At 48.6% G+C, this 14,214-nt stretch overlaps 1 protein-coding gene across 2 annotated transcripts in view; it reads right to left on the bottom strand.

The window, feature by feature from the left end:
- The window catches only part of LOC124002203 (papilin-like), a 131,200-nt gene extending 120,515 nt beyond the window's left edge, over nucleotides 1-10,685 (bottom strand). For both annotated transcript variants that reach the window (XM_046309547.1, XM_046309548.1), the window contains exons 1-2: nucleotides 10,201-10,685; nucleotides 4,933-4,995 (exon numbers count right to left, since the gene is read on the bottom strand). In XM_046309547.1, coding sequence (XP_046165503.1) covers nucleotides 4,933-4,983 — 51 coding nt within the window. In that variant the 5' untranslated portion in view covers nucleotides 4,984-4,995; nucleotides 10,201-10,685. The remainder of the gene's footprint in view (nucleotides 1-4,932; nucleotides 4,996-10,200) is intronic.
- Nucleotides 10,686-14,214: the final 3,529 nt, after the last annotated feature.

Raw genomic sequence — 14,214 nt, 5'->3', positions numbered from 1 at the left:
TCATCTACCTCACCACTATCCTGTCATCTACCTCACCACTATCCTGTCATCTACCTCACCACTATCCTGTAATCTACCTCAGCACTGTCCTGTAATCTACCTCAGCACTGTCCTGTCATCTACCTCACCACTATCCTGTCATCTACCTCACCACTATCCTGTAATCTACCTCAGCACTGTCATGTCATCTACCTCACCATTGTCCTGTCACCACTATCCTGCCATCACTATCCTGTCACCACTATCCTGTCACCACTATCCTGTCACCCCTATCCTGTAACCACTGTCCTGCCACCACTGTCCTGTCACCACTATCCTGTCACCACTATCCTGTCACCACTGTCCTGTCACCACTATCCTGCCACCACTATCCTGTCACCACTATCCTGTCACCACTATCCTGTCATCTACCTCACCACTGTCCTGCCATCTACCTCACCACTGTCCTGTCACCACTATCGTGTCACCCCTATCCTGTCAACACTATCATGTCACCACTATCCTGTCACCACTATCCTGTCACCACTATCCTGTCATCACTGTCCTGTCACCACTGTCCTGTCACCACTGTCCTGTCACCACTATCCTGTCACCACTGTCCTGTCACCACTATCCTGTCACCACTGTCCTGTCACCACTATCCTGTCATCTACCTCACCACTGTCCTGCCATCTACCTCACCACTGTCCTGTCACCACTATCATGTCACCACTATCCTGTCACCACTATCCTGTCACCACTGTCCTGTCACCACTGTCCTGTCACCACTGTCCTGTCACCACTGTCCTATCACCACTATCCTATCACCACTGTCCTGTCACCACTGTCCTATCACCACTATCCTATCACCACTGTCCTGTCACCACTGTCCTGTCACCACTATCCTGCCACCACTATCCTGTCATCTACCTCACCACTATCCTGTCATCTACCCCACCACTATCCTGTCATATACCTCACCACTGTCCTGTCATCTACCCCACCACTATCCTGTCATCTACCTCACCACTGTCCTGTCATCTACCCCACCACTATCCTGTCACCACTATCCTGTCATCTACCCCACCACTGCCCTGTCATCTACCTCACCACTATCCTGTCACCACTATCCTGTCATCTACCTCACCACTATCCTGTCATCTACCTCACCACTATCCTGTAATCTACCTCAGCACTGTCCTGTAATCTACCTCAGCACTGTCCTGTCATCTACCTCACCACTATCCTGTCATCTACCTCACCACTATCCTGTAATCTACCTCAGCACTGTCCTGTAATCTACCTCAGCACTGTCCTGTCATCTACCTCACCATTGTCCTGTCACCACTATCCTGTCACCACTATCCTGTCACCACTATCCTGTCACCACTATCCTGTCACCACTATCCTGTCACCACTGTCCTGTCACCACTATCCTGCCACCACTATCCTGTCACCACTGTCCTGTCACCACTATCCTATCACCACTATCCTGTCATCTACCTCACCACTGTCCTGCCATCTACCTCACCACTGTCCTGTCACCACTGTCCTGTCACCACTATCGTGTCACCCCTATCCTGTCAACACTATCCTGTCACCACTATCCTGTCACCACTGTCCTGTCACCACTGTCCTGTCACCACTATCCTGCCACCACTATCCTGTCATCTACCCCACCACTATCCTGTCATATACCTCACCACTGTCCTGTCATCTACCCCACCACTATCCTGTCATCTACCTCACCACTGTCCTGTCATCTACCCCACCACTATCCTGTCACCACTATCCTGTCATCTACCCCACCACTGCCCTGTCATCTACCTCACCACTATCCTGTCACCACTATCCTGTCATCTACCTCACCACTATCCTGTCATCTACCTCACCACTATCCTGTAATCTACCTCAGCACTGTCCTGTAATCTACCTCAGCACTGTCCTGTCATCTACCTCACCACTATCCTGTCATCTACCTCACCACTATCCTGTAATCTACCTCAGCACTGTCCTGTAATCTACCTCAGCACTGTCCTGTCATCTACCTCACCATTGTCCTGTCACCACTATCCTGTCACCACTATCCTGTCACCACTATCCTGTCACCACTATCCTGTCACCACTATCCTGTCACCACTGTCCTGTCACCACTATCCTGCCACCACTATCCTGTCACCACTGTCCTGTCACCACTATCCTGTCACCACTATCCTGTCATCTACCTCACCACTGTCCTGCCATCTACCTCACCACTGTCCTGTCACCACTGTCCTGTCACCACTATCCTGTCACCCCTATCCTGTCAACACTATCCTGTCACCACTATCCTGTCACCACTGTCCTGTCACCACTATCCTGTCACCACTATCCTGTCACCACTATCCTGTCACCACTATCCTGTCACCACTGTCCTGTCACCACTGTCCTGTCACCACTATCCTGTCATCTACCTCACCACTGTCCTGCCATCTACCTCACCACTGTCCTGTCACCACTATCCTGTCACCACTATCCTGTCACCACTATCCTGTCACCACTGTCCTGTCACCACTGTCCTGTCACCACTATCCTGTCATCTACCTCACCACTGTCCTGCCATCTACCTCACCACTGTCCTGTCACCACTATCATGTCACCACTATCCTGTCACCACTATCCTGTCACCACTGTCCTGTCACCACTGTCCTGTCACCACTATCCTATCACCACTGTCCTGTCACCACTATCCTATCACCACTATCCTGTCACCACTGTCCTGTCACCACTGTCCTGTCACCACTGTCCTATCACCACTATCCTATCACCACTGTCCTGTCACCACTGTCCTGTCACCACGATACTGTCACCACTATCCTGTCACCACTGTCCTGTCACCACTGCCCTGTCACCACTGTCCTGTCACCACTATCCTGTCACCACTGTCCTGTCACCACTGTCCTGTCACCACTATCCTGTCACCACTGTCCTGTCACCACTGTCCTGTCACCACTGTCCTGCCACCACTGTCCTGTCACCACTATACTGTCACCACTGTCCTGTCACCACTATCCTGTCACCACTATACTGTCACCACTATCCTGTCACCACTGTCCTGTCACCACTGTCCTGTCACCATTGTCCTGCCACCTATAATAATACATGTTTAGCAGACATCCTAAGTATTGTACAGCTAGTGTCTACATGTTTACTGTGTGGTCTCTGTGGGGACCTATATAACACAGTACTGTAACACATACACTACATAGCCAAAAGTATGTGGACACCTGCTTGTCCAACATCTGATTCCAAAATCATTGGTGTTAATCTGGATTTGGACCACTCTTTGCATCTATAACAGCCTTCACTCTTCTGGGACGGTTTTCCACTAGATGTTGGAACATTGCTGTGGGGGACTTGCTTCCATTCAGTCACAAGAGCATTAGTGAGGTCAGGGACTGATGTTGGGCGATTAGGCCTGGCTCGCAGTCGGCGTTCCAATTCATCCCAAATGTGTTCGATGGGGTTGAGGTCAAGGTTCTGTGCAAGCCAGTCCAGTTCTTCCACACCAATTTCGACAAACCATTGACCTCGCTTTCTTCAAGGGGGCATTGTCATGCTGAAACAGAAAAGGACCTTCCCCAAACTGTTGCCACAAAGTTGGAAGCACAGATTTGTCTATTTCCCTTCACTGGACCTAAGGTGCCCGAACCATGAAAAACAACCCCCGACCATTGTTCCTCCTCCACCAAACTTTACAGTTGGCACTATGCATTAGGGCAAGTAGCATTCTCCTGGCATCTGCCAAACCCAGATAAGTCCGTAGGACTGCCAGATGGTGAAGTGTGATTCATCACTCCAGAGAACTGCTCCAGAGTCCAATGGCGGCGAGCTTTACACCACTCCAGCTGACGCTTGGCATTACACATGGTGATCTGAGGCTTGTGTGCGGCTGCTCGGCCATGGAAACCCATTTCATGAAGCTCCTGACGAACAGTTATTGTGCTGACATTGCTTCCAGAGGCAGTTTGGAACTCGGTAGTGAGTGTTGCAACCGAGGACAGACGATTTCTTAGCGCTATACACTTCAGCACTCGGCGGTCCCGTTCTGTGAGCGTGTGTGGCCTACCACTTCACGGCTGAGCCGTTGTTGCTCCTAGACGTTTCCACTTCACAATAACAGCACTTGCACTTGACCGGGGGCAGTCCCAGCAGGGGTGGCTGGTGAAGCAGGGGTGGCTGGTGAAGCAGGGGTGGCTGGTGAAGCAGGGGAGGCTGGTGAAGCAGGGGTGGCTGGTGAAGCAGGGGTGGCTGGTGAGGCAGGGGTGGCTGGTGAAGCAGGGGAGGCTGGTGAGGCTGGTGAAGCAGGGGAGGCTGGTGAAGCAGGGGTGGTGGTGAAGCAGGGGAGGCTGGTGAAGCAGGGGTGGCTGGTGAAGCAGGGGTGGCTGGTGAAGCAGGGGTGGCTGGTGAGGCAGGGGTGGCTGGTGAAGCAGGGGAGGCTGGTGAGGCTGGTGAAGCAGGGGAGGCTGGTGAAGCAGGGGTGGTGGTGAAGCAGGGGAGGCTGGTGAAGCAGGGGTGGCTGGTGAAGCAGGGGTGGCTGGTGAAGCAGGGGTGGCTGGTGAAGCAGGGGAGGCTGGTGAAGCAGGGGTGGCTGGTGGGCCCCAGCAGGGCAGAAATTTGACATACTGTCTTGATAGAAAGGTGGCATTCTATGACAGTACCACGTTGAAAGTCACTGAGCTCTTCAGTATGGGACCATTCTACTGCCACTGTTTGTCTATGGAGATTGCATGGCGGCGTGCTCGATTTTATAAACCTGTCAGAAACAGGTGTCCACATACTTTTGATAATATAGTGTAGGTTGGATGTGTTACCTGTACCAGACTGCTTTTTCCTCCACGTAACAATTTGTCTTCACTGAATACAATAACAACGTAATGCAATACTATTCATATGGACATCATGTCTGCTTACCAGGAGAGCTGGCACCAAGAACAGCTGCACAGCAACCAGACACCACAGCATCTTCCTCTTTCACTGATGGGGATGACAAAACCAGTTAGTATGATAAAGGTGATTATAATAACTATGTTTACTTACAATTTACAAAATGTGAGAGCAATGACTAATAAATGGTGGGAAGATGGTTTTGTAAAATGCCTTTATAAATGGTTTATTACCGAACGTTATGTAGTTCTACAATCATTATTATAAAGTGATTTTCAAATCCTATGTGTCTTGTGAGATGTTTAATGGTGTTATTTTAAAAAATCACAAAACAGAAATTATTAATTTGTCTACGTTTTTTCTACGTTTTTTTTTCAACATTCTGAGAACGGAGGTGTTCTGTTCTGAGAACGGAGATGTTCTGTTCTGAGAACGGAGGTGTTCTGTTCTGAGAACGGAGATGTTCTGTTCTGAGAACGGAGGTGTTCTGTTCTGAGAACGGAGGTGTTCTGTTCTGAGAACGGAGGTGTTCTGTTCTGAACGGAGGTGTTCTGTTCTGAGAACGGAGGAGTTCTGTTCTGAACGGAGGTGTTCTGTTCTGAACGGAGGTGTTCTGTTCTGAGAATGGAGGTGTTCTGTTCTGAGAACGGAGATGTTCTGTTCTGAGAACGGAGGTGTTCTGTTCTGAGAACGGAGGTGTTCTGTTCTGAGAACGGAGAGGTTCTGTTCTGAACGGAGGTGTTCTGTTCTGAGAACGGAGGTGTTCTGTTCTGAGAACGGAGGTGTTCTGTTCTGAGAACAGAGAGGTTCTGTTCTGAACGGAGGTGTTCTGTTCTGAACGGAGGTGTTCTGTTCTGAGAACGGAGGTGTTCTGTTCTGAACGGAGGTGTTCTGTTCTGAGAACGGAGGTGTTCTGTTCTGAACGGAGGTGTTCTGTTCTGAACGGAGGTGTTCTGTTCTGAACGGAGGTGTTCTGTTCTGAGAACGGAGGTGTTCTGTTCTGAACGGAGGTGTTCTGTTCTGAGAACGGAGGTGTTCTGTTCTGAACGGAGGTGTTCTGTTCTGAGAACGGAGGTGTTCTGTTCTGAACGGAGGTGTTCTGTTCTGAACGGAGGTGTTCTGTTCTGAACGGAGGTGTTCTGTTCTGAGAACGGAGGTGTTCTGTTCTGAACGGAGGTGTTCTGTTCTGAGAACGGAGGTGTTCTGTTCTGAACGGAGGTGTTCTGTTCTGAGAACGGAGGTGTTCTGTTCTGAGAACGGAGGTGTTCTGTTCTGAGAACGGAGGTGTTCTGTTCTGAGAACGGAGGTGTTCTGTTCTGAGAACGGAGGTGTTCTGTTCTGAACGGAGGTGTTCTGTTCTGAGAACGGAGGTGTTCTGTTCTGAGAACGGAGGTGTTCTGTTCTGAGAACGGAGGTGTTCTGTTCTGAGAACGGAGGTGTTCTGTTCTGAACGGAGGTGTTCTGTTCTGAGAACGGAGGTGTTCTGTTCTGAGAACGGAGGTGTTCTGTTCTGAGAACGGAGGTGTTCTGTTCTGAGAACGGAGTGTTCTGTTCTGAACGGAGGTGTTCTGTTCTCTGTTCTGAACGGAGGTGTTCTGTTCTGAGAACGGAGGTGTTCTGTTCTGAGAACGGAGGTGTTCTGTTCTGAGAACGGAGGTGTTCTGTTCTGAACGGAGGTGTTCTGTTCTGAACGGAGGTGTTCTGTTCTGAGAACGGAGGTGTTCTGTTCTGAGAACGGAGGTGTTCTGTTCTGAACGGAGGTGTTCTGTTCTGAACGGAGGTGTTCTGTTCTGAGAACGGAGGTGTTCTGTTCTGAGAACGGAGGTGTTCTGTTCTGAGAACGGAGGTGTTCTGTTCTGAACGGAGGTGTTCTGTTCTGAACGGAGGTGTTCTGTTCTGAGAACGGAGGTGTTCTGTTCTGAGAACGGAGGTGTTCTGTTCTGAACGGAGGTGTTCTGTTCTGAACGGAGGTGTTCTGTTCTGAAAACGGAGATGTTCTGTTCTGAAAACGGAGGTGTTCTGTTCTGAACGGAGATGTTCTGTTCTGAGAACGGAGGTGTTCTGTTCTGAACGGAGGTGTTCTGTTCTGAACGGAGGTGTTCTGTTCTGAGAACGGAGGTGTTCTGTTCTGAACGGAGGTGTTCTGTTCTGAGAACGGAGGTGTTCTGTTCTGAACGGAGAGGTGTTCTGTTCTGTTCTGAAACGGAGGAGTTCTGTTCTGAACGGAGGTGTTCTGTTCTGAAAACGGAGGTGTTCTGTTCTGAACGGAGGTGTTCTGTTCTGAGAACGGAGGTGTTCTGTTCTGAACGGAGGTGTTCTGTTCTGAGAACGGAGGTGTTCTGTTCTGAGGTGTTCTGTTCTGAACGGAGGTGTTCTGTTCTGAAACGGAGGTGTTCTGTTCTGAACGGAGATGTTCTGTTCTGAACGGAGGTGTTCTGTTCTGAACGGAGGTGTTCTGTTCTGAGAACGGAGGTGTTCTGTTCTGAACGGAGGTGTTCTGTTCTGAGAACGGAGGTGTTCTGTTCTGAGAACGGAGGTGTTCTGTTCTGAGAACGGAGGTGTTCTGTTCTGAGAACGGAGGTGTTCTGTTCTGAACGGAGGTGTTCTGTTCTGAGAACGGAGGTGTTCTGTTCTGAGAACGGAGGTGTTCTGTTCTGAGAACGGAGGTGTTCTGTTCTGAACGGAGGTGTTCTGTTCTGAACGGAGGTGTTCTGTTCTGAGAACGGAGGTGTTCTGTTCTGAAAACGGAGATGTTCTGTTCTGAAAACGGAGGTGTTCTGTTCTGAACGGAGATGTTCTGTTCTGAAAACGGAGGTGTTCTGTTCTGAACGGAGGTGTTCTGTTCTGAAAACGGAGGAGTTCTGTTCTGAACGGAGGTGTTCTGTTCTGAGAACGGAGGTGTTCTGTTCTGAACGGAGGTGTTCTGTTCTGAGAACGGAGATGTTCTGTTCTGAACGGAGGTGTTCTGTTCTGAGAACGGAGGTGTTCTGTTCTGAGAACGGAGGAGTTCTGTTCTGAACGGAGGTGTTCTGTTCTGAACGGAGGGAGGTGTTCTGTTCTGAACGGAGGTGTTCTGTTCTGAACGGAGATGTTCTGTTCCTAACGGAGGTGTTCTGTTCTGAACGGAGGTGTTCTGTTCTGAGAACGGAGGTGTTCTGTTCCTAACGGAGATGTTCTGTTCTGAGAACGGAGGTGTTCTGTTCTGAAAACGGAGGTGTTCTGTTCTGAGAACGGAGGTGTTCTGTTCTGAGAACGGAGGAGTTCTGTTCTGAACGGAGGGAGGTGTTCTGTTCTGAACGGAGGTGTTCTGTTCTGAAAACGGAGGTGTTCTGTTCTGAACGGAGGTGTTCTGTTCTGAACGGAGATGTTCTGTTCTGAGAATGGAGGAGTTCTGTTCTGAGAACATAGGAGAATGTTTTACTCTGGTTCCCTGAACGAGGGGGGGCAAGGCAGCCCAGCAGGCAGTGGACACTCTGGTCTGGACTGATCTGACTGTCCGTAATTGCACTCACTTGAAGGTTGTTAATGGAGTCAGTGGCTCTATGAGCCTATTGTCCTCAGCTTATTACCGGAACTGTCAGAGTTAGGGGGTCAGGACAGAGCCCCAGTCACAGGATTCAACTCTCAATAACACCGTCAATAGACTGGTCAGCAAAAAAAACTCTTTGCACTCAAGAGTCCCATTCCTTGACCACATGTACAAACACACAAACACACATGCACACACACCTACTGAATACACACACAAACACACGTGCACGCACACAAACACACATGCACACACACCTACTGAATACACACACAAACACACGTGCACGCACACAAACACACATGCACACACACCTACTGAATACACAAACAAACACACGTGCACGCACACAAACACACGTGCACTCACACAAAACACATGCACACACTGTATAATACACAGAGCACACATTGTGAAGGAATGGCCCATCAATAAAGTTATGCATATTTTAATAATAACTTATTTATTCAATGTTGTGCTAACAGAATAAAGTAAGTAACGTTAGTGTGTGTATTCTCAACACGTAACTATTCATTTAATTTTTAAAAAAATAGAATAGAATAACAGGGAATAATTTGGAGTGAAATAAAGTGAGTCCCATAGTCTCACAACCTCAAACCCTGTTAGGGGGAAAAAAACAGCAATAAGTAACCTCGGTCTATTCTGAGTTGGCGGGGCGCCTTGACGGTAGACAGGGTTCATGGAAGGTGACAAAAGAGGTTGTCCCTCAGTGATGGAAAAAGTACCCAATCGTCATTACCTGAGTAAAACTAAAGATGCCTTAATAGAAAATGACTCAAATAAAAGTGGAAAGTCACCCAGTAAAATACTACTTGAGTAAAAGTCACCCAGTAAAATACTACTTGAGTAAAAGTCACCCAGTAAAATACTACTTGAGTAAAAAAGTCAAAAAGTATTTGGTTTTACATGTACTTAAGTCTCAAAAATAAAAGCATAAATAATTTTTCATTCCTTATAATTACGCGAACCAGATGCCCGGACTTTCTTGTTTTTATTGTACTTACAGAAAGTCAGTGGCTCCAACACTCAAACATTCATTTACAAATGAAGTATTTGTGTCCATTATTTTCTTTAACGAATGTAGTGGAGTAAAAGTACATCGTAAAGTACAGATACCCCCAAAAACTACTTAGGTAGTACTTTAAAGTATTTTTTTACTGAAGTACATTACACCACTTGTGTCACTAGCCTACATCTCCTTATGACATTCCAGGCTGATCAAGCAGGACCCACTGGGAACAGACGTTTGCTTTTAGTTGTCAACTAATATGAATTCCAAGTTGATTAAATATATATATATATTATTCACCATGTCATGAGATTCAGGTTAAAAGACTAAATGTCCTTATGTTGATGACTTTTTGCTCATCTAATCAGTTTTACACGTTGATTCAACGTAATCACATTGATCTTTTGTTGAAATTACCTGGGGAAAAAGTTGATTTCATACGTTTTTTTGCCCAGTGGAGATGCATTATATTCTCCAACCGGAGAGGGTACGCTGTGTTCTGCTCTGCAAAACATGACTTTGGCTGAACTGAATGTAGTATACGTTAATTAAAAGTAGAAAATAATAGTCTAATGGTAGCTGGTAGCCTGCCTACAAATCCGAAATATGTGAAAAGTAACTCCTGTAAACGCTTAATATTGTGCGCAAGAATGTTGGCTTTCCAGAAATTTCCCACGAAGCAATTCTTACTAAAGACAAAATGCCAGAAATCCTAATGAAAGTTGTCAGAACTTACCCTTTGTTGCTTTTCTGCGTCCCTTCAACTATCCAAAATACCTGATGAATCCGTGCTGCGCGGTTTCACTGTGTTGTCGTACCTCCGCAGCTGCGGTTCTAATATTACCTGCTGGCTTCGTGTCTCTCTGCCGGGGAGGGTTATTAGTTATTAACCCCTGTGCCCAACTCCTGTTCTGATGAAGTTATCAAGCTGCAAGACCCTTTTCCTTTCTCTTTCCAGTTGAAATTGAAAAGAGGAGAAAGAGTCCAGTCGGTGTTAAAACCTCTGTGTGCGTCACTCGGGCTAACCCCATCGTGCCCGGGATGTGCGCGCTGGTGATTACAGTGTGTCAATGTACAGAACTCAACCGGGGAGAAATATTGCGAGGCTATAATTTCAGATTGTAAAAATAACTGTTAATTAACGTTTGTAGATTTTAAGATCCTTCTTCTCAGAATGAATGTGCAAGACACACTTTTAATGAGTAATTCTCGTTTTTACAAACCAGTGGCCCTCTAATCTTGGTTACCTCAGAACAAAATGTATTTCGCGAAAGTTTGTCATTTCCTGTTCATGAGAATCTGTCCACGAGAGATTAGTGGCTCACACCCGGTACTGTTATTATAGCATTACGGTATGGGCTATTTGAGTTGAGCGGTGTCAGATTATTATAGTGTAATAATGTGTTATGATGTTTAATACCAGGGTTTAACAATTATATATATATGAACAGGTTTATGATAGGGTGATCACACGTCCCGGATTGATGAGAGCTGGCGACGAATCAATTGGACGGACCTTTTGATTTTACGTTTCCTCAAGGTAGCTCCTATGTGTACGTACACAGGCTTGCACCTTCACCGTTTTTTTTGGGGGGGGGTGGGGGGTGGGGGGGGGGGGTTCGGGGTGTTATGGTGAAGAGGTTAGATCTCCACAGTGGAGGTGTCATAATACCGATAAAACCTAGTGGTCAGACAAGGGAAATCGTTCCAATTGTTTTTCCACCATTCATTTTTCCAATAGGGGATTTTTTTTTTTAGAAACGCTTGAAAATAAGGACTGTGTTTAGTATAGGCTTACCCTGTCGTGATGTTTTGATAACCTGTCAAATCTCCCTCGGACAAGGTGGCTTTTATCACTATGTTCGGGGCTCTATTTACTCTCATATAAATAAATGCTAATTAACATTGTTGTGTATTGATGTGACGTACTGATATATGACGTCACCACGCCAGTAAAGGCGTACTGATATATGACGTCACCACGCCAGTAAAGGCGTACTGATACGTGAATACGGGGCTTGTTACTTGGACACTGATGGAGTAAAAACAAGTTGACGTTTACCTCCGAGTCTGGTTGATTTCATTCAGTATAATATCTTAACTTAACACAAGTTGTACGTATATGATCAAACTATGTTGACGTGGATAACGTTTAGAAAACGATAGTTAATTACATCTTGAAAAGTTAGTTTCATCAAGATGGGAAAACAATGTGCCAACGTTTGACTAATAACAGTGAGCCTGCTACGCTAGGTCCATGCTGGACCGGGTGGATGATGACGCTGGACCGGGTGGTCCTTGCTGGACCGGGTGGTCCTTGCTGGACCGGGTGGTTGATGACACTGGACCGGGTGGTCCATGCTGGACCGGGTGGTTGATGACACTGGACCGGGTGGTTGATGACACTGGACCGGGTGGTCCATGCTGGACAAGGTGGTTGATGACACTGGACCGGGTGGTTGATGATGCTGGACCGGGTGGTTGATGATGCTGGACCGGGTGGTCCATGCTGGACTGGGTGGTTGATGACGCTGGACCGGGTGGTTGATGACACTGGACCGGGTGGTCCATGCTGGACCGGGTGGTTGATGACACTGGACCGGGTGGTTGATGATGCTGGACCGGGTGGTTGATGATGCTGGACCGGGTGGTCCATGCTGGACCGGGTGGATGATGACGCTGGACCGGGTGGTTGATGATGCTGGACCGGGTGGTTGATGACGCTGGACCGGGTGGTCCATGCTGGACCGGGTGGTTAATGACGCCGGACCGGGTGGTTGATGACACTGGACCGGGTGGTTGATGACACTGGACCGGGTGGTTGATGACACTGGACCGGGTGGATGATGACACTGGACCGGGTGGTTAATGACGCCGGACCGGGTGGTTGATGACACTGGACCGGGTGGTTGATGACACTGGACCGGGTGGATGATGACACTGGACCGGGTGGTTAATGACGCCGGACCGGGTGGTTGATGACACTGGACTGGGTGGTTGATGACACTGGACCGGGTGGTTGATGACACTGGACCGGGTGGTTAATGACACTGGACCGGGTGGATGATGACGCTGGACCGGGTGGTTGATGACACTGGACCGGGTGGTTGATGACACTGGACCGGGTGGTTCATGACGCTGGACCGGGTGGTTGATGACACTGGACCGGGTGGTTGATGACACTGTCCCGGGTGGTTGATGACACTGGACCGGGTGGTTGATGACACTGGACCGGGTGGTTGATGACACTGGACCGGGTGGTTGATGACACTGGACCGGGTGGTTGATGACACTGGACCGGGTGGTTAATGACGCTGGACCGTGTGGATGATGACGCTGGACCGGGTGGTTGATGACACTGTCCCGGGTGGTTGATGACACTGGACCGGGTGGTTGATGACACTGGACCGGGTGGTTGATGACACTGTCCCGGGTGGTTGATGACACTGGACCGGGTGGTTGATGACACTGGACCGGGTGGTTGATGACACTGGACCGGGTGGTTGATGACACTGGACCGGGTGGTTGATGACACTGTCCCGGGTGGTTGATGACACTGGACCGGGTGGTTGATGACACTGGACCGGGTGGTTGATGACACTGGACCGGGTGGTTGATGACACTGGACCGGGTGGTTAATGACGCTGGACCGTGTGGATGATGACGCTGGACCGGGTGGTTGATGACACTGGACCGGGTGGTTGATGACACTGGACCGGGTGGTTGATGACACTGGACCGGGTGGTTAATGACGCTGGACCGTGTGGTTGATGACACTGGACCGGGTGGTTGATGACACTGGACCGGGTGGTTGATGACACTGGACCGGGTGGTTGATGACACTGGACCGGGTGGTTGATGACACTGGACCGGGTGGTTGATGACGCTGGACCGGGTGGATGAATACTATCCGGTTACGTTGATGCGGTTGCATAACTACAGAGGAGAGCTTTGCTTCTACATCATGCTGGGACAGATGTGCAAGACATTTTCTTCGCCGACACCGGAGAACCAACGGACTACGGCAGGGCTGTGGCTGTGTTAAATGCATACTTCGTGCCACAGGTGAACACAGACAGAGTTTTTATCAACTGACAGAAATGTGTTACTTGTCTTAGACAAGCTGCTAAAGACTGTGAACAATCAGATTAGAGATGCCATGATGGAGATAAGGGTAATCGGATTAGAGATGCCACACTGGAGATAAGGACAATCATTTTAGAGATGCCATACTGGAGATAAGGACAATCAGATTAGAGATGACAATCATTTTAGAGATGCCACACTGGAGATAAGGGTAATCAGATTAGAGATGCCATACTGGATCATGGATGTAGTGGATGGTGCTATACCATGGGTGAATCCTGTAGTGGATGGTCCCACACCATGGGTGAATCCTGTAGTGGATGGTGTCACACCATGGGTGAATCCTGTAGTGGATGGTCCCACACCATGGGTGAATCCTGTAGTGGATGGTGTCACACCATGGGTGAATCCGGTAGTGGATGGTGTCACACCATGGGTGAATCCTGTAGTGGATGGTACCACACCATGGGTGAATCCTGTAGTGGATGGTGCCACACCATGGGTGAATCCTGTAGTGGGTGGTGACACACCATGGGTGAATCTGGTAGTGGATGCTATACCATGGGTGAATCCGGTAGTGGATGCTATACCATGGGTGAATCCGGTAGTGGATGGTACCACACCATGGGTGAATCTGGTAGTGGGTGGTGACACACCATGGGTG

Source organism: Oncorhynchus gorbuscha, linkage group LG17, assembly GCF_021184085.1.
Source record: "Oncorhynchus gorbuscha isolate QuinsamMale2020 ecotype Even-year linkage group LG17, OgorEven_v1.0, whole genome shotgun sequence".
Classification (NCBI taxonomy): domain Eukaryota; kingdom Metazoa; phylum Chordata; class Actinopteri; order Salmoniformes; family Salmonidae; genus Oncorhynchus; species Oncorhynchus gorbuscha.
This window is presented reverse-complemented; position numbering and strand designations above follow the sequence as displayed.